The sequence below is a fragment of the Prinia subflava genome, chromosome 3 (genome assembly GCF_021018805.1).
Source record: "Prinia subflava isolate CZ2003 ecotype Zambia chromosome 3, Cam_Psub_1.2, whole genome shotgun sequence".
Taxonomy (NCBI): domain Eukaryota; kingdom Metazoa; phylum Chordata; class Aves; order Passeriformes; family Cisticolidae; genus Prinia; species Prinia subflava.
The window spans coordinates 29285188-29303526 of NC_086249.1; the positions used below are offsets into that span (position 1 = coordinate 29285188).

Genomic DNA, 18339 nt, shown 5'->3' on the forward strand with positions numbered 1-18339 from the left:
AAAAGCTGGCCAAAATATGTCCTAGGAGCCATTATAGTAATACACAAAGTTGGTAGGAAAAAAGAAACGTCAGAACTCAAATCATTATAAAAGGGGATCATGTGGCTGGCAGCTCAGGTCTGTTGGGAGTTGAGCAGTGAGGAGGAAAAATGAGTGTGAAAGGAAGGGCAATTGGATTTGCAGGAAAAATGGAAAGTAGTTTTTGAAAGTACAGAATTAACTGGTTTAAGGAAATAAGTCAATTGATAATTAATACACTACTTACTTCTGAATTTGGATTCTTTTTGTAGCAAGTCGTGGACTTTAGCCAGGCTGACGCCTGCTTGTTGAAGAAAGACCAAACCCTGCAAATATTTCTTGACTTGCTTAATTCGACACATCTTGATTTCAGTGCGATTACCCATGTGTGCACAATTAAGCCCATGCATAAGTGTTTCCGGGAACTCGGCCATGGAGGTAAGCGGCTGCATGTCGAACACCAAGTGTATTGAGCTTGGAAGGATGGTGAACCAAAAGCTTTCAGAGGAGCACAGAGAATGCATTTCTTTGGAAAACAAAATTGACTATAAACTAGCATAATGATCAGAAATAAAAAGCCTGATCCTACATTAGGCTGATGTTCCACAGTGCCATGTCCACAGTATTTCCCACAAGATGTTTCAGGAGGGGCAAATCAGATCATAATCAAGACTGAAATTGCAGATGTTGAGATACCATAACAATGAGGAAAGGGAAAAAAGGAAAAAAAGAGTGAGAGGGAGGGAAAAAAAAGGGAAGGGAAGGGAAGGGAAGGGAAGGGAAGGGAAGGGAAGGGAAGGGAAGGGAAGGGAAGGGAAGGGAAGGGAAGGGAAGGGAAGGGAAGGGAAGGGAAGGGAAGGGAAGGGAAGGGAAGGGAAGGGAAGGGAAGGGAAGGGAAGGGAAGGGAAGGGAAGGGAAGGGAAGGGAAGGGAAGGGAAGGGAAGGGAAGGGAAGGGAAGGGAAGGGAAGGGAAGGGAAGGGAAGGGAAGGGAAGGGAAGGGAAGGGAAGGGAAGGGAAGGGAAGGGAAGGGAAGGGAAGGGAAGGGAAGGGAAGGGAAGGGAAGGGAAGGGAAGGGAAGGGAAGGGAAGGGAAGGGAAGGGAAGGGAAGGGAAGGGAAGGGAAGGGAAGGGAAGGGAAGGGAAGGGAAGGGACCTGGAGTGCCTGGAGATGGTTTCTAAAGCAACAGAACCCTAAATAAATGGTCTGATTTTCCAGAGAGAAAAACATAAACTGAACAGCCCATGCAGCATTTTTGCCAACTGTCACTGAGGTGGTATTTCTAAAATCTGGTGGAATGACTCATCCCAGAACAACTGTTGCCAACAAGGTCTTTCCTTCAGGTCTAGATATTTGAATAAGAGAGATACAAAACCAAAATAAACAGAAAAATCAGGGACAGCTCCTTGTCTTGGGGTTCAACTCTGAAGCTTCCTGTGAAGTTGCCGACTCTCCAAGGTGCCTCCCCAACCCACTGAGTAGGCATCTAGGTGATCCTCTGGGCCATGGAAGGGATTGAGCAAACCTGTTTGTTAAACCGAATTCTTCCTTCTGCACCTAGTCACCACCTCTCACTCCATGGATATGTGCAGGATGCTCCTCCTGATCCATTCTGCACTCCACAGCAGCAAACATTACCAGGGGAAGCACGACCCTGCCAACAGGTAGCACAATACTCAAGTAGTGTGAGACAGACACCCTTAAACTCTGTGGGAGCAAGCCTGAACCAAAGACTCCACTGTTGTGCAGTAACTAAACACAGCCCTGTCAGCACCAATGAATGTCCTTCTTTGGCTAGTACAGAATGCAACGATTTCAAAGACGCATTCTGGAGCAGTGTTGTTTTGCTGAATAATTTATGTCTCCAAGTCTTCTGAAAATGAGCAGCATACACTTCAGTGCTGCAATAATACTATTCAGTGGAGACAGTGCACATTATGTTCAGTAAGCTCATTGCTTAAACACTGTTGCCATGACTATAAGAAAGTGATTATACTATTGTTTACAAAAGACTCTCAGTAAGTCATTACCACAGTAGTCAGAGTTTTGCCTCAAGTCAAAATTTTTCAGAAGAAAAAAAATCTTGCAGGTATAATTAACTTTGTGATCAAGATAATCCATTGAAAGGCTTTGGAAACTGAATACATCCTACAGGGAGGAATGAAAATAAGTAAGGATCATTGGTGTCTCAGGACTGTTGACTTACTGTTTCATGGGTAAAACACATCGAGAAAAAAAGTCCTGCTAACTAAATAACTGTTGTAACTCATTTTCAAGGAAGAAATAATTTATAGGGCAAGCATCAACATAGGAGTTCAACTATGATGAGTAATGCTATAAAAACAAACCACTTTGTATATAACATGGGGGGGGAAGGGACTTTAAAATGATGACTAAGAAGAAACATTTGTGATTATGAACTATAGCTTTTCAGTGTCCTGGACTGAAATTGACACCTAGAACACTTAGTTCTGAATCCTCTAGTGCATATACATGTAAAGAGTCCAGTACATGACCTCTTTATCTCAATAATGTGCTGATGATCAATAGTTTCCAAAACTAAGAAGCAATTCTGAAGCTGTCGGAAAGTCATCCTCACATTTCCTATGATCAGTAACAGGCCATGTAACACAAAGCAAAGAGATGATTAATAGAGTGCTGGACTAGGAGTCAGGAAATCTGGGCTCTGTTCCCAGCTCTGCCACTGACCTGCTGTTTGGCCTTGGGCAAGACACATGACCTTTCTGTGCTTCTGTTCCTCCTTCCATTCTTTGTCTATCTTGTCTCTTGAGGCACTGAGCTACGCAGGGAAGGGCACAGTTCTCACTGGGTGTTTGTATTACACCTACTCTAGGGAGCTGGCTGCAGAGATCTACAGTAAAGCCAGGGTACCACCAGGATGACTCTTGCACAATTTTGTTTCAAAACAGAATGGCCACGATGAACCCTCTTGGGATTTCATCTGCTGGTCCAGGATGTTACCAAATCTTTCAGCCAGCTTCAGGCCCAGGCAGCAGGTAAATGGGTTTGCAAGATCTACATCCTCACTTGTCAGAAGCACTTTCACATTGATTCCTAATTGGTACTAATTTCTCTCCACCTTGATTCAGCTGGGTTTGCAAGCACATCAGAATTATAACTGAGTGACACAGATAAAAATAGGTACAGAAGCCATTTGTGAATAAAAGGAATTTCTTTAGGGAAATGCCAACACCTGTAGATGAAACCACAAGCGTGAAGTGTTTTCAAATTAAAACTAAAATATAAATTATAATTTTTTGGTAAGTGCATTGGAATTTTGTGTGAGCTATTCAATTAAGAAATATTTCTTCAGTGTTTTTCTCACCCTGAGCCATAAATGTGAACCATCGTCCATTACTACCAAATGGAAGGCAACACATGCAGGGCAAGGTAGCTCTCACCTGCTTTCACTGGGGAGCAGCTGCAGCCTCAGAGAGAGCTGATGACCTGTCTATACGCTCTCAGTTCCTGTCCCACTCTGCTCCCAGTTTGCTGAAGCATCAAGTACATGAAACTTGGACACCGATTACTTAATTGGGAGATTAATTTGAGCATGATTTGATGCAGAATCAGAAGCAAATAAATCAAGAAAATATAAAGCATATACATTCATGATTATGAAGAGAAAGTAAAAAATGCTTTTCTCTCCTAAAGAGAAGGGTCACTGCCACATCTTGCACTTTTATTGTGAATACTGGCAACACGGTGCTGTGAAAACCTAGGTCTGGAGTCATGCAATTATGTAAAAGACCCATTCAGGTTTGTATTTCCAATACTCAGATGTGTGGCTCAAAAGCTGAAAAGGTGATTTGAAGCTCCTCAAAGGCTTTGTCAAAGCAAACATTCAAAACTCCTGTCTTAGTCTCCATCAGTAATGATTTTGGCTTCTGAGCCATAAAACTCACCATCACATCTCAATTCACTCCACAGAAGTGATAAACAGTATCTTTCACAGAAGAAACTGAGGTTTATGGAAGTGAAATAACAGGAGTAATTTCTTGAATAGATCCTAGACACGGAGGGGAAAGAGATTTTAGTTTACAGCATGCTCACCTAAAAACAATTGCTTGAGACTTGCAGGTATTTTGGTTTAGGTATTCATGCTGACACTACAATACAATTAGGGACTGATTACCTGCATCTAAAAATACTTTGGAAGAACATAACAAGGTCTATCAAATTCACAAGTTGTCTCTCAAATGGCTATAGGAAGCTTTCCAATGGGAATTGAGGGCATAAATAATTTATGCCTTTATTTAAAAGAAAAAAAAAACACAGAAAAAATCTGTATCTTAGTACTGCTAAGCTGAAAATTTGATCCAAATCTCACTCAGCACCAACTCCTTCTTTTCTGCAGCTAAGACCACTGCTTCTTTCACTGCTCAAAGCTATTCCAAACTGAAGCAGAATGATATAGGTAAGACTCTTTAAAGGTTTACAGAAGGTGATTAAGGTCTGTGGTAAATACAGACCTGTCAAGGATCCCATCAGCCTCATCCTACTCCTGCTGGGAGTACCACCACTGGGAATTCATACAGGGAATACTGACATGTGGACACTGGAGACTCATCAAAGGGCAAAGACCTTATTCTTCTTTTCTTCAGAGAAGCCAGGTGGCTAAAGCTCTTCTTGGCACCATGTAGCTGATTGTGTGCCCTCTAAGGCATTACATAGTGGTTGCTTTAATCACCTCCCTGAATTCCAGGATGGGATTTTCATGTAGAGTTGAGCCTTCAGCAGAATCCAAGGTCCCATGTGCTAGTGAGACTGTACCACAAGAAAAGCTAAAGCATAGAAGGGAAATAGTGGTACAGCAAAAGACATTTGCAAGACCCCAGAGACATTTTCTGCCAGAGCTGGCACCTCTATGCCAGTGCTTTGTTAGCTGGAGCACCTTGTCAGCTGCCAGCTCCTCTTACACCACATAGGGAGTGCAATATAAATGAAGCAGTGGAGATTGCACCCTTCCCAAAGCTGTCAGAGGGACTTGGATGGAGCAATTATTTTCCAGTAATGAGACAGAGGTGAAGTTTCAATTTCAAAAGACAGCAGACTTAAAAAGAAAAGCAGACTACAGCCAGTCTCTGAAGACAAAATCTTGGTAGAAGGGACTGTTGACAGCAGTTAGGAAGAGGAAGAGAGGCACTGTGGCCTTTCTTAACCTGCTGACTAACCTAGCTGCTGGGGCTTTTTTGGCCACTACCACCTAACTGAACCCCACATACTCCTTCTGCAGGGAGTGCTCTTTGCGAGGGGAGAAGCACTAACAGTGATGAGAGTCAAAGTTTCGGCAGAACAGCTTCTCTGACGCAGACATACCTTTCTAAGGTTCAGATTTCCCCACAGAACAGCTCGCATTTTTGCTGGAGTCACACTTTTCAAAGGCAGAACAAACAGAAGTTGAATATCACTTTCCTTTGTTGTGGTGCTAGAGAAAAGGGACTCAGTTTGAGTACTGCAGGGGATGCAAGAACTCTCTCAGAGGACATGCCATAACAGCCACTGACGTTAATAAGCCCATGGGTTGGCCTTGGAGAGCACATCAAGTCCAGGCAGAGACACTGTGCCTTTGCTCACTGCCTACAGAAACTTTGGTGGTGGAAAGAGTCTGTTAAACAATTTCAGAATGGAGAAGACCTTCATTAAATGTATTCAAAGCTTAAAAAGCTTTAAAGTACGCAAATGATTTGATGGGAGAGCTAGACCCAAAAAGGCTCCTACATACTAGTATAAACTTAACAAATTCACTTGTTGAAATCTTCATTAAAAACAGCTTCTATGCAGCTTCCAGGGAGACTTCTTGATTATGGTCTAGAAAATATTCTCACTGTTAAGAGGAACAAGGATTTTAAAATGGCACCTACGTCCATCCTAACCAAATGGCTCGCAGCAGGCCAGAGGGCCCATAACAGCAGATCAACGTTTTCCACCCACACAGGCAATGTGACTTACTCCTTTTACCTGACTCAGCTACAGAAATTGTCATTGTCAGAACACAGCTTTGCTCCTGCAGAAGCCCAAGGAGCAGACACCAGTCCTTTACCTCACAAACAGAACAGTTCCATTGCTTTGGCACCAAACTTTGTGTCAGTCAAAAGATTGCGCTCTAGCTTTGCAGAATGGTTTGTGCTTTAATTCACCTGTTCTCACCCCACCATAATGTCACTTCAACCCAGAACTGGCCACCTTATCCTGCGTGCTTCAAAATGTTATGTTATTTGCAAGACCACAGAGACATTTTCTGGCAGAGCTGGCACCTCTATGCCAGTGCTTTGTTAGAGCGCTTCCAAATGTTATGTACATCTACAACCAAATAATGCTGTATTTCTGCAGGGTACCCTAGCAGCCAACCAGCAAATAAAACCAAGAACTTGGCAGATGGGGGTGTCAGCTTGGGCAAAGATACCAGAGCACAATAGTTCCTTTTAAATTACTCAAGGATCTTTAACACTAGCACAGAGGAGGCAAACCTCAGCAAACACAGTGTGGATCATTAAAAAAAAAAGTCCTAAGGAAATTAATTCAGGGTCTCCATATAAAATGACTGCCTAAATTGAGGTTTTATAAGTCAGTCTTGGTTCTTGGTACCAGTCACACAACTCTGTTTTCCACTGAGGTCCTCTGGGAACCGGGACAAACCCATTGACTTTTCTAGATTTGTGCAGCTGTTGATGAGAATTTAGGAGAGCAGGAGGAATTAACACATTCCCCTCTTCCTTGGATACATCACTTTTATGAGATTGTTTTCTCCTTTTCTTTTTTCACCTGCTTGCACACAGGGGAGCAGACATCTGGGGAGCAGACCACTTTCACAGTCACTTTTCCAAGTACAGAAAATATTAATGTATTTAATTGTTATTTTAAATGAATTTTTATAATGATAAATTCACCACCGTGAGATGGGTGAAAGTAGGACAAGCCACCTGTGACTGATGACAAACATCTCTCAACACACTCAGAGCCACGGGGGTGATGGCTGCAATGAAAGAACCTGGCCAGAATAATACACTAATGCCCATGAGACAGAGTTCCCAGCTCCCACAGAGCAAAACAAGCAGTGCTCAGCCTGTGTCAGAGAACGATGGAATGAATTGGATGCTAGAGACTTCAAACTGCAATGCAAGAACTTTGGTATTACCAGTTCAGTGCTTAAGCCACTGAGGAATGCCCTTCAGAGCTAACTGTTTATACATAACATAAATAGTATTAACAGCTAAGTGCTGGAGGGCATATACATACATATAGATGTATGTATAAAAGAAAGACAGAATATTTTATCTGTTCTACTCTGCACCACGAAAAGTAACAACACCATATAAATAAACAAATGTTAGCTCTTGGGAAATGAGGGAAAGCAGAAAGTACAAAAGCTTCCCTATCTGTGTCCCGAAGAATACATTTCTCATTCACACACACCCACACCCATTGGTCCAGCTAAAAAAATCTGATCCCCAGTCTCCAATTAGAAAAGGCTGTTGCCAAAGGTAGTTTCTCAAAAGTAAAAGTAACACTGTTAAATTAAGGCCAAACCAAACTCCTGTAAAAACTATCTCTTCTGCCAGTTTTAAGCTGCCAACTGGGAAAAGATAATTATCCATAATAGTATCAACAATGTCATATAATCACTTCAAGTTCTTTGTTATGTTCAAGGAAACATTGTTTCAAATGTTACCAAGTGTCAAATATTTATTTTTGAGTCCAGCTGTGTAAATGACCAACCCAATGCCACTAAACACGGCAGGCACATGTGTAACTATGTGTAACAAGAGCAGTGGGACCCGCAAAGCAAAGGAAACAACTCAGCTGGGTTTTGCAGGCAAGGAGTGTCCTGGTAACCAGAAGTCCCCAGTGAGAGTTATGACTGCCTTTGCACTTATCTGTGTGGAGCTGTGGGGTGTGGGTGTTGTTTTGGTTTTTTTTTCTGGTGGGTTTTTGTTTGTTTGTTTGTTTGTGTTGTTTGTTTGTTTTTATCTGGTGGACCTACAGCAAGGCATGTGGAGCTTTACATTCCCCTTGGAGTGAGGTATGTGTCCAGGCTCATGCTCAGTGTGAGACTCGGACCCGTGCTCCTTGTGCTGTCCTGTGATTCCCTGTGCCAGTGCTGTACCTGCCACAACTGAAATTCAGAGCTGCCCCTTGTTTCAGGACCCTGTGCAACTCACATCTGCTGTAAGGAATAAATCTAGAATTACAAGAATAGAGCATATTAGGCTTCCACTGGATTTCCTCTTGAGAATCACTCCACAGAGGATGAATTCTGCTTAGAGCTTGTTCTCTTCCCCTGCATTTATAATGCATGGGACAACAGGCTTAGTCTATATCTCGTCCTTCCTCTTCAAGTACCCTTGGAGTAACTGGTAGAGATAATTCCTTTTCCAGCTATGGCTGGAAGAAAAGCAAGACTATGTTCTTTCCTGGTCCATCCCTGCCCTCTGAATTTTCAAGAACAGGAACACAAAGCTGTACTTCCTCAAAGCTGTATGACTCCCAGCCACCTGAATTCACCCCACTCAGACACCGTGTGTTTTGCTATTCCTCCTTAATATTTGCAACAATGTTCTAAGGAGCTCTTGGTAAGGAGAAGGTGTATCTCCATGTCAGAAATGTGACTTTGAACCAATGCCTTTCTCTGTTTGTTAATCAGAGCAGCAAATGAAGAATGCCAGTGTCAAGCACAGAGTGGGAGGATGTGCAGTGCCAGCATTACAACAATGCTGTTTCATGAACCAGCATTTAGTCGGTGTCAAAATACGGTTCAGGGCCCCCATGCTCACTGAAGTCATACACCTTGTCAGCAGGATTACCAAAGGCTAGCGTGCAAAAATGATGGGGACTTTGTAGGATCTTTTGCTTCTCAAGGACATCTGTGTGCGGAGTTTTCTGTAATGCACCATGCAAAATGCAACATAGAGCGAGGGCCGTGCACAGCATCTCCAGCAAGCAGCAGGCTAATAGCCATTCGTGGTATTTCAGAAACAAGGACAACCTCTCTGCACTGAAATCTTTCAGTATTTTCTTGGGAGTTGTTTCATTTAACATTTCCAAATAGCTGTCTCTAGCTATTTCATAATAATAGTAACAACTAGTAACAACTAAAACTCAAAACAAACAAACCAAACCAAAACAAAAACCCCACATAGGCCTGTTGCCTGATTTCAGAAAGTGATTTTTGCTGGTACATATACTATTAGGTAAAAGCTTCTCTTTTTTTTTTTTTTTTTTTTTCTTTTTTTTTTCTTTTTTTTTCTTTCCCATAAGGCAAGTGCAAAGCATTGCTTTAATACACACTGGAAAAATAAGATAGTGGCTTTCTTGATTGTGACGAGGAATGTGGGGAGATTTAATCTGCACACTGAGTCAGGTGGAAGCGCCTAAACTCCCCTCGGACACAATGTTATCGCATTTAACGCTTACATCATCACCCTCACGAACGATGCTGACTAACGCAGCCCCAAACGTCGATCCACGCAGCGCACGGGTAAGAAGGGAGAAACGACCACAAAGGTCCCGTTTTAGCATACGTCAGGCACTAAGAAAGATAAGTTTGATGTCTGGAGCAGAGGGAGCGATCTATTTTCAGCTGTTCGAATTGCAGCCGCGGGCCTATCAGGATGCAGTCACTCCTCTCAATGTTTCGCATGTGTGCCGAGAATTAAGACTTGGGAGCCAGCACAGCAGAGCATACGCCTTCAAAAGCGTGCTGCACTGACTACTCATAATAAAGTAACAGGAGACAAGGCTTCGCCTCCTTGACATGGTCAGAGCAATTTCCAGTTGAAAAAGGTCAGCATATCATTTACAGAGCGGCAGTGCCTGGAAAACTCTCGTAACTGCTCCGCGGAACACTCAGGGTGACAATAACAGCCTGAGCATCGCTGGCGAGGCCGGCGCTCGGAGCTGCTCCGCCGGCGCGGGCGCTCCGCTCTCGGCAGTGCCCGCTGCCCCGGCCGCAGGCACTGCCCCAGCTCCAAGAGGCACTGCCCCAGCTCCAAGGGCACGGCCGCGAAAGGAGCTGGAATAGGTGCCTGACGCCCTGGCGAGCGGGATGGAGTGGGGCAGGGGGGACAATTCTGAACGCGGCTGATACTCGAGGGCTACATTTCACCCCAGCTCGGGGACGCGCTGCCAGCCTCGGCTGCCGGTGCCCTCCTCGGGGGTGCCGCTGTCACCGCCCCGGCAAGGTGCGAGGGCAGGGGCGCGCGACACGGTTTTTAGGTGCGCAGCGCGGTGTAAAAAAACCCAGAACAACCCCAAAACCCAAGAAGTCCCAAATCCCTTCGAGGAGCGCACACACGCCCTCAGGCCACCCCGAGCTCCTCACACACGGGACGCCGCGGCGGGCCCGGCGGGCCGAGCGCACGGACAGCCGCGGGACGGCGCGGGCAGGGCGGGCGGCCCGCGGGGCGAGGGGGCCGGGCGCGGCGCCTCCCCGCCGGCAGCGGGCGCTGTGACTCACCGCCAGGAGCGCCGAGGCGCGCTGCTCCCCCGCCGGCTGCTCCCCGTTGATGCCGCCGTTGCCGAGGAGGTGCTGGTGGTAGTCCGGGGGCGCCGCGCCGGCGGCAGCGGCGGCGGCGGGGGCGGCGGCCGCCTTGGGGTGCTTGCCGGCCTTGCGGGCGCCCTGGCCCTGCTGCACGAGGTGGAGCAGCTGCAAGGTGCTCTCCCGCTCGCGGTCGGAGCTCTCGGCGCGGCCCCGCTCGTAGCGCCCCTCGCAGCTGAGGTGGTGCTGGCGGCAGACGGCGATGCGGGCCCGCAGCCGCTCCACGATGGCGCTGTGCACCCGGGGCGCCGCCGGGCCCCCCCCCAGCAGCCCGGCCCCCAGCCCCGCGGCCTGGGGGGGAGCCGTGTCGCCCATCGCTGGCTGCCGGTCCTGGCCCTCCGGATGGGTCGGTCCTCACTGCCGCATGGAGGAGGGCGGGGGGGATGGGGGGGGAGGCGGGGGCAGCGGCGGGAGCCCGAGCCCGGGGGCTGGCGGCGGGGCGGAGGGCGGTCAGCCCCGCGCCCCCAGCCCACCCCCGCCCGGCCCCCGGGCGGTGACGGCCCCGCGGGGGGGTTGACAGATCGGGGGGCGGGAGGGGGTCGCTAGGGCCGCGCCAGCATCGGCCGGCGGGAGGGGCGGGGGTCGGGGCCGGGCAGCCCCGGCCGAGGGGCGCCCGGTGAGGGGGGACGGGGGGGCTCCGCCGGGGGAGGAGAACGGGAAAAAAAAAAAAAGGCAAATAAAGCGAGCCGCTGCCTTCAAAATGAATCCCTGGACGAAGGAGCTCTCCCTCGGAAATGAGTGAGACTTGGCAGGTTTATTGGGTTTATTTTATTTCGGGGGAGCGGGGGGTGTTATTCCTTGAAGTGAAAATTTAAGGCATTGCCGTGGTCGGCGGCGCGGAGAAACCCCCGGCGGACCGAAAATCTCGTAGGTTAGCTGGAGTGGGTTTGTTGGGGTTTCTCTCGCTCTCTCTATTTTTTTTTTTTCTTCTAAGTCTTTAGTAAATGTGCAAATAAAGAGCCGGGGAAGGAGGAGAAAGAGGAGGAGGGTCGGGTTAGTTCAGTCTTTGTGCTTTCTTGTTCCTCTCGCCCGCTCGTTGCTGGCCACTCTGCGGCGTGGTGACTGTGTCCGGCTGGCTGCCGCTGAACTGTAGTTCCTCCAAAAATCAGAGAGACAGATCCCCCGGTCCGGAACAATGTCAGTCTGTGGACTTCCAAACCACGCTTCGCCTTCACTTAGTTCAGCCACTGGATAAATCCGTATTGCTTTCAGTGCTCATCTCCCCCTTAGTATTAAGCAGCAAGCTACGGACCCGGGCAAAGAACTCCTCTCGCGTACTTTCCCTTTTACTCCCAGATATTGAACAGTTTCAAGAAAAGCACGGAGAAGGGGGGAGAAGGAGAAGAGGGGGAAAAAAACCCCAAACAAGCAAGCCAGCCCCTCTTCAGACAGTAATTACAAACGGAGAGTTGCACTTACAAACTTCCAGCATTTTGCCCCCAGAACAGTCCAGCAGCCACTTTTCCTTTGTGTTTTTGTATATTCCATGCCCGCGCCGGCGGGCGGGTGTTTGGCGGCGGGCTGTCGGCGCTGCCGGTGCCGGAGCTGCCCGCGGCCCCTGCGTGCGGCGCGGCGCGGCGGGGCGCGGAGCGCGGCGGGGGCGGGAGGCGGGTGTCACCGCCGGGGAGCGCGGCCGGGGACGCGGCGCCCGGGAGGCCGGGGCGAGGCGCGGAGCCTCCCAGCGGCCGCCGAGGGGAGTCGGGCCGCTGCCGCTCCCCGGGAGGTATGTGCACGGGAGGAAGCCAAGGAAATCCCCGCTCCCCTCCTCGCCGTCTACCTGGGTGCCGGGCCGGGCGCGGAGCAGCTGCCGAGGAGCGCAGCCTCCCGCGCTCTCCCTCCCCCGGCGGCGAGACCTTCAGGCGAGTACGAGGGATTTCTCAAATAAATCACGGCGCTTGGCTCCTCTACCAGCTGGATTTCTCTGGAACAGACGGCGTAAGAACAAGCAGTGCGTTCTAGGGCGCTCGCATGCACGGGACGAGTGCACGACACGAGGTCAGGCTCGGGATGTGGGAGCTCCGCGCCCTGGCAGGAGCTTCTTGGGTGTCCGGGGCAAGTCACGTAGCGCCTGCACTGTGGTTCCTCCCCGGGAAAGCCGCAGGCTCAGTGCTTCTCTCGCCCGGCTCCTGTTTAGAGCAGGGCGATTTTAGACTGCGAGATCTGGCCTCTGAAACTGGCCTTGCTGCAACTGGCAGCTGCCAGGTTCTGCGTGTTGTTGTAGGTGAGCTGCAAAGGAGGATGCAGAAATAGCTGGGAGCTGGCCGGCTTTATTAAAGCAATACGCTGTTGTACTACTGTGGCTGCATTAGCCAAATTCCCAAATACCTCTGGGAATAAAAATGGCCCCCAAGCACGCAGGGACACATCCCTGATGGAAAACCTCCAAGGTCTTTCAGGACTGTACAGCCCTTAGTAGATAGGTGCGTTATCTCTTTCAGTTCCGCAACGGGTCCAGTCAGAAAAATACACAAATTTAGTCTCAGCATACTGAGACCATTAAGATGAGGATGAGGAGGAGTTGACAATAACCCTCTCAGGTGTTTTTATCCCCTTCCAAGGTCATGCAAATAAATACTTTGAATGCCAGTGATGAAGTGACACATTCCTGGAAAATCCCCCAGAATATAAAATATATGCAGCATTAGACATGAGAATATGAGAATATTAGACATGAGAATCTCATGCAGCATTAGCATGAGAAATATGGAAAGCCCCCACTTTCATGACCCCCATCTCCTTCATGTGGCAACAAACATGAGGGTTCACTGCAAGGTGTGGGTTTCCAGGTTCTGACTTGGTGAGCATCAGCCAGTCTCCAGCATGTTCAGACCCATGTTTGTCTCAGCAAATGCTTTGAGACTTTGCTGAGGGATAAGGTCTGGGGGAGACGGTCTGGAGTTGTGCTGCCTTCAGAGGAAGGCATTATTGCTAACAGGAAAAAGAGATTTTTTGTTGTTGTTATTTAACCTTGAACAACTGAGGAAGAGTGGGTTATTATTTGATGCATAACAGTAGCTTGCATCTGTTGAGAACAGTGGGTTGGCACAGCTGGAATATAAAATGAAATTATAATGTTTGTAAAATAGTAGATGATGTTACCTTTGCTTCAGGCCTTGATTGGGCTTTTACTGTTCATTACAGCTCAGATGTCATTGCTGTGTTAAAGGGGGGGTCAGTCACAGAACACACGTGCAACAGTAACACACGAAGCTCATGAAGAGTAAGAGTATTTTACATGACGGCTTGGCTGGTGTTTTCAAAGTGGCTGTGGGAATATGAAATCCATGGTGCTGCTCCGGAAGCTACCAAGACAGCTGGAGGAAATTTGTTTCTCTTACAAGATTTCATAGAACTCAGAGATCGATCTTTCCAAACAAAGATTTTTTCTTTTTCATTTTAACCTGATACATTTAAAATTTGCATTTTGCCAATCAGCATCCTGGGAGTTTGATCCTGTGTTTTGATCTCTCCCTTTCGAGGCGAGAGGCAGCCGGCTGCGGGGCTGCGCTGCGAGTCCCGTTCGCTCAATCCGCAGCAAATGCTGCCCCTGGTGTTTCCGAGCAGGAAATACTCCACGGCCCTCCCTCGGCTTTTCAACTTTTGTTCAGAAGACCCTGGCGAATGTCACCAACCCCTAGATACTGACATCAGTTTTGGACTGGTTGGTTGTCAATTTTCTTAAAAGCAAAGGGTTCTTAGCACATTGTAACATCCTTTGCGATTAGTGGCATTCTCGTAAACACACTCAGGATAAAACAACAGGTCCTTGAACAATTAATTACTTTATTCCTTCTGTTGACACTAATCTGTGACCTTTTTACCTGACATTGTAATCTCACATGAACTGTCATGCTTGAGCATTTTTTCTGTGTGAATTCCCTACTGCTGTTCAAGCTCTGTTTCCCAAACCAGCAGCCCTGTCCAGATGAGAAAAGCACTTATTTGTGCTGGGTTCACAGCCAGGAATTCTCACCATAGACATCCCATTGTGCTAATAACATTCCAAAGATGGAAAAAAAAGACTGTGCTGAACCTGTGTTGCCTAAAATCTTGAGTGCCTGTTTCAGTCTCAGCACATGCCTCATTCATCTGTGTTTAGAAATCACATATCAAGTTGTGTCAAAGTTATATTAACTCCACTGGAATGGCATATACTTAATATCAATCCTATAGAGGACTTTCTGAACTCAGAGCTTTGAATTTTCAGCCATTTCCACTATTTACTCTTCAGTGAGGGTTCTTTGCCATTTTGGTTTCCTGGGCTATTCCCTATAACTAGGCTCATGTATGATGCATTGGCAAATTTTCTAACTTTGAAGTGGAGTCTGCACCTGAGTCAGTTTTCTTGTCTTTAAATTTTGGGCACAGAATGCTTGCAATTGCTGCTCTGTTTAAGCTGTAAAGTAAGCAATCTTGAACAGAGCATTTTTTATTTAACTAATAATAATGAATCCAAGGAGGCTGTGTTTATATCTTATTTAATAAACAGTAGGGGAAGAAACTCCAAACAACCCCATGCCACCACTTACTACCTAGACCATTACCAAAATTCACATCAGCTATTCAGGGAAGTGGAGCCACTGATGGGGTTATCATCAGGGATCTTTTTAATATAATTTCATGTGTTTCTCATATTATTCCTTGGCTGGTGGACCATAGTTTTTTATATTCTTTCATCTAATCTCTAAATTCAGATTAGAAATTGGTATTTCTTTCTTCTCAAAGCAGAATCAGAAAGGCAACTTTTTAAAATCTACTTTGTGTGTGCTGGATATTTCTCTTGGAATGGTATTGTATTTACAAGTGTTTGTATAGCACACATGCACACTAGCCCACGCTGTTTATCCAGACAGACTTAAAAACGGATAAAACTAGAAGTCTTTATTTATCCAAATAAATGTAAACTAAAGGAGTTAAGCATGGGAATTGCCTGCTGAAGTGCTAAAAATAGCTGCTTTTTGGAAACAGGAGAAGCCTTCGCTGTCGAAAAAGTGACAAACAACTAGCAAACAACTTTCTTTCCAAAAACTGAAGGACACAGGGAGAAAAATCGTTTCTTTTCATACTTCACTGCAAGTACTGGACAGAATATAGACCAAAAAGAACCTCCTGCCCCAGAAGTACATTGTGTTAGTCAGCCTGATCCTATGCATAAATACCTTGTGTGAACTTCATCATTATCACTGTCTCCAGTTACAGAACCTGAACTAGAGCAGATTATCAAAACATTACAGGAACTAAAGTAATTTCCAAGTATGCTCATTAATCACCTGTGCAAAGTCTAATCACATACTGAGCTCTCTTCATTGTTCTGTTAAGACAGGTACTTTATCTTTATTAGAGCTACTGCTTCAAAAATTAACACTAAAACCAATTTAAAATATCCTGCTGGAAGAAACATTTTATTGTCTCACCTCCTAACTCCATTCAGCTTCTCTGATGTGGAAAAAAAAGCATGAAAGACTGGTGAGATTTCTAATTTCTCCCATCATTGGATACTTGCACAATTTTTTTTCTTCTAGAAATATTCTTACTGATTATTTCTATATATAGAAAGTCTCAGGGGTAAGAGTCTTCTTTGTGCTGTACTAGCATTTGCACACACACCTGGAAAATTTGATCTAAATTTTTATATATTTACTCTTCTAAACAGTTTTTTTAACTAACTTCCTGTGGTGAAGACAAATGTCAAAGTGATATAATGACACTTCAGATTTGCTGTCTTTTAGAAACACTTCTGTTGTTGTGGTCTTATGGGGTCGTGGTGTTCCCGTGCTGGCAGGCAAAGAGACTTCAGACACCGGTGGGTGCTGATGAGGTGAGGGTTTATTCACTGAGGGAGAGGGGAAGGGAAGGGGAGAGGGGGAAAGGGGGAGAGGGAAAGGGAGCGTCCGGAGGCCTCCAGGGGAAGAGGGGCAAGAGGGGCAGAGCCTTCTGCCTTAGCATTCTTATCACAGAGGTTCAAAGGGGCGCGGTAACATTCTCCAGCCAATGAGGTTACAGATACAGGATACTGCAGGGAGGATACAGACTTGGGATAAACCATACATTTTCCAAGGGTGAGCCAGAGCAAACCATTTCCATAAAATGCAATCCCACACACTTCAGGTAGAACAACAGCCACAAAAATATTATCACTTCCATCTCAGTGAGGGGCATATCAAAGTTTAAGAGAGACAATACACACAAAAACATCAGCTCCTGCCAAATCAAATATTTGCTTCTTGCCAAAACAGAAATGAATGATTTCAATTTAAGGCATTTTCTTAGTCCCACTGGCGATACCACAGCCAAGATTACTAAACCTGTGGAAGCACTTTCTAAGAAGAAGTTCCATCAGAATATTTTTGTATCCCTGCTAGTAACAGGAAAAAACAATGATCGGGGAAAAGAATGCTGTAGAGAGCACACTCTTTTTAGGTGAATGAAGAGGAGGTGAGAAACAAGGTCTGGGATATCAAAAAATGGGTAGAATAGACCATTTCAGTTTTCAATTGAACTGTATGTATTCTTGAAATATTACCTGTAATCAGCAAGTCAGTTTCACAAACTTATTCTTTACTTTGGTAGTGAATTGTTTTAATGCAGCAAAAGGAGAGATCATCCATTCATTTTGACCTTTTTTTAAAGCAAAGATCATAGTCACAAGAGTTTTCAAAAAAAATCATATAGTAGCAAAAATTAGCACCAGTCAGGAAGACTCTAAGAAGACATACTTCATTGCATGGTACAGAACTCATTTCAGAATGGTTTTCTTTTTAAAGAATAAAAGTTACACCAAATATATGTTATGTTCTAGAGAAGCAAACCAAACTAATACAGAGATTTTGTTAACAGAAAGAAATGAGGTATCAATAACTAAAAGGGAAATATTCAAGATGGATTCCTGAGTACTTTTAAGTTGATGGGTGTGTTCCCACCAATGTTCCCAGAAGAACAGAGAAGAGAGAGGAGAAGGAATAGAGAAGGAAATCTCCAGCTTTGGTAACCAGGGAGATAGATATAAGACACACCAAACTTCAGAATTTTACATGTATGGAAAGAATATCTGCAACATAAGTTTACTTGAGAGCAAGTCTCAATCTGTTTACTGGGAATCTTCATCTTGGTTTTGTGTACCTTGTATCTATGCTATGTGGTACACAGGAGTACTGATGCTACAAACTTACCTTAATACAATTTAAAACATTGCTGAATTTCAAGTCCTTAAAAGAGTAAAAGCAGTTCATTTCTCACAAGGAATGCTGGAAAAAGGGTAGTGACTGATGAATCTAAGGTGCATCCGCAATGTAAAAAAGGCAGCAGATGTTCATTGTTAAGCAACACACCTGGCAGCAGTAGCCTACCCAATCAGCATATCTGCTCCCAGTAAAATGGCAAAATAAATGTCCTGGCTTCTTATGGACAAATCTATGAGAAATCAGGTTCCATTAGTTTTGCTGCTGAGAGAGTAACCTGTTCAAATGATTCACAGTGTTAACAGTATCTTTCACTAAATCATTCAGCCACAGAAGACTAATGAGAGTATGTGCATTCAGCAAGATGTAGGATTCAAAATGTTGTGTCCTGCATTTTATCTTAGGCTATATCTGATTCTTTTTATGTGCAGCCCAAAATACAGGGACAGAAACACTGAATAATTTTGGGTCAGAAGGGACCTTTAAGGATCATAATGGCCAGGGAAATCTTCCAGTATACCAGGTTTCTCAAAGCTAACCTGTTTTCCTGACCTAACCTTAACACCCTTCCAGGGATGGGGCATCCA

General features: G+C 45.8%; 1 protein-coding gene across 1 annotated transcript in view; it reads right to left on the reverse strand.

Annotated features, from left to right (window-relative positions):
* The window catches only part of MAML2 (mastermind like transcriptional coactivator 2), a 209759-nt gene extending 198813 nt beyond the window's left edge, over positions 1 to 10946 (reverse strand). Inside the window, exon 1 of the mRNA XM_063394523.1 lies at positions 10494 to 10946. Coding sequence (XP_063250593.1) covers positions 10494 to 10889 — 396 coding nt within the window. The 5' untranslated portion in view covers positions 10890 to 10946. The remainder of the gene's footprint in view (positions 1 to 10493) is intronic.
* Between the last annotated feature and the right edge of the window lie 7393 nt (positions 10947 to 18339).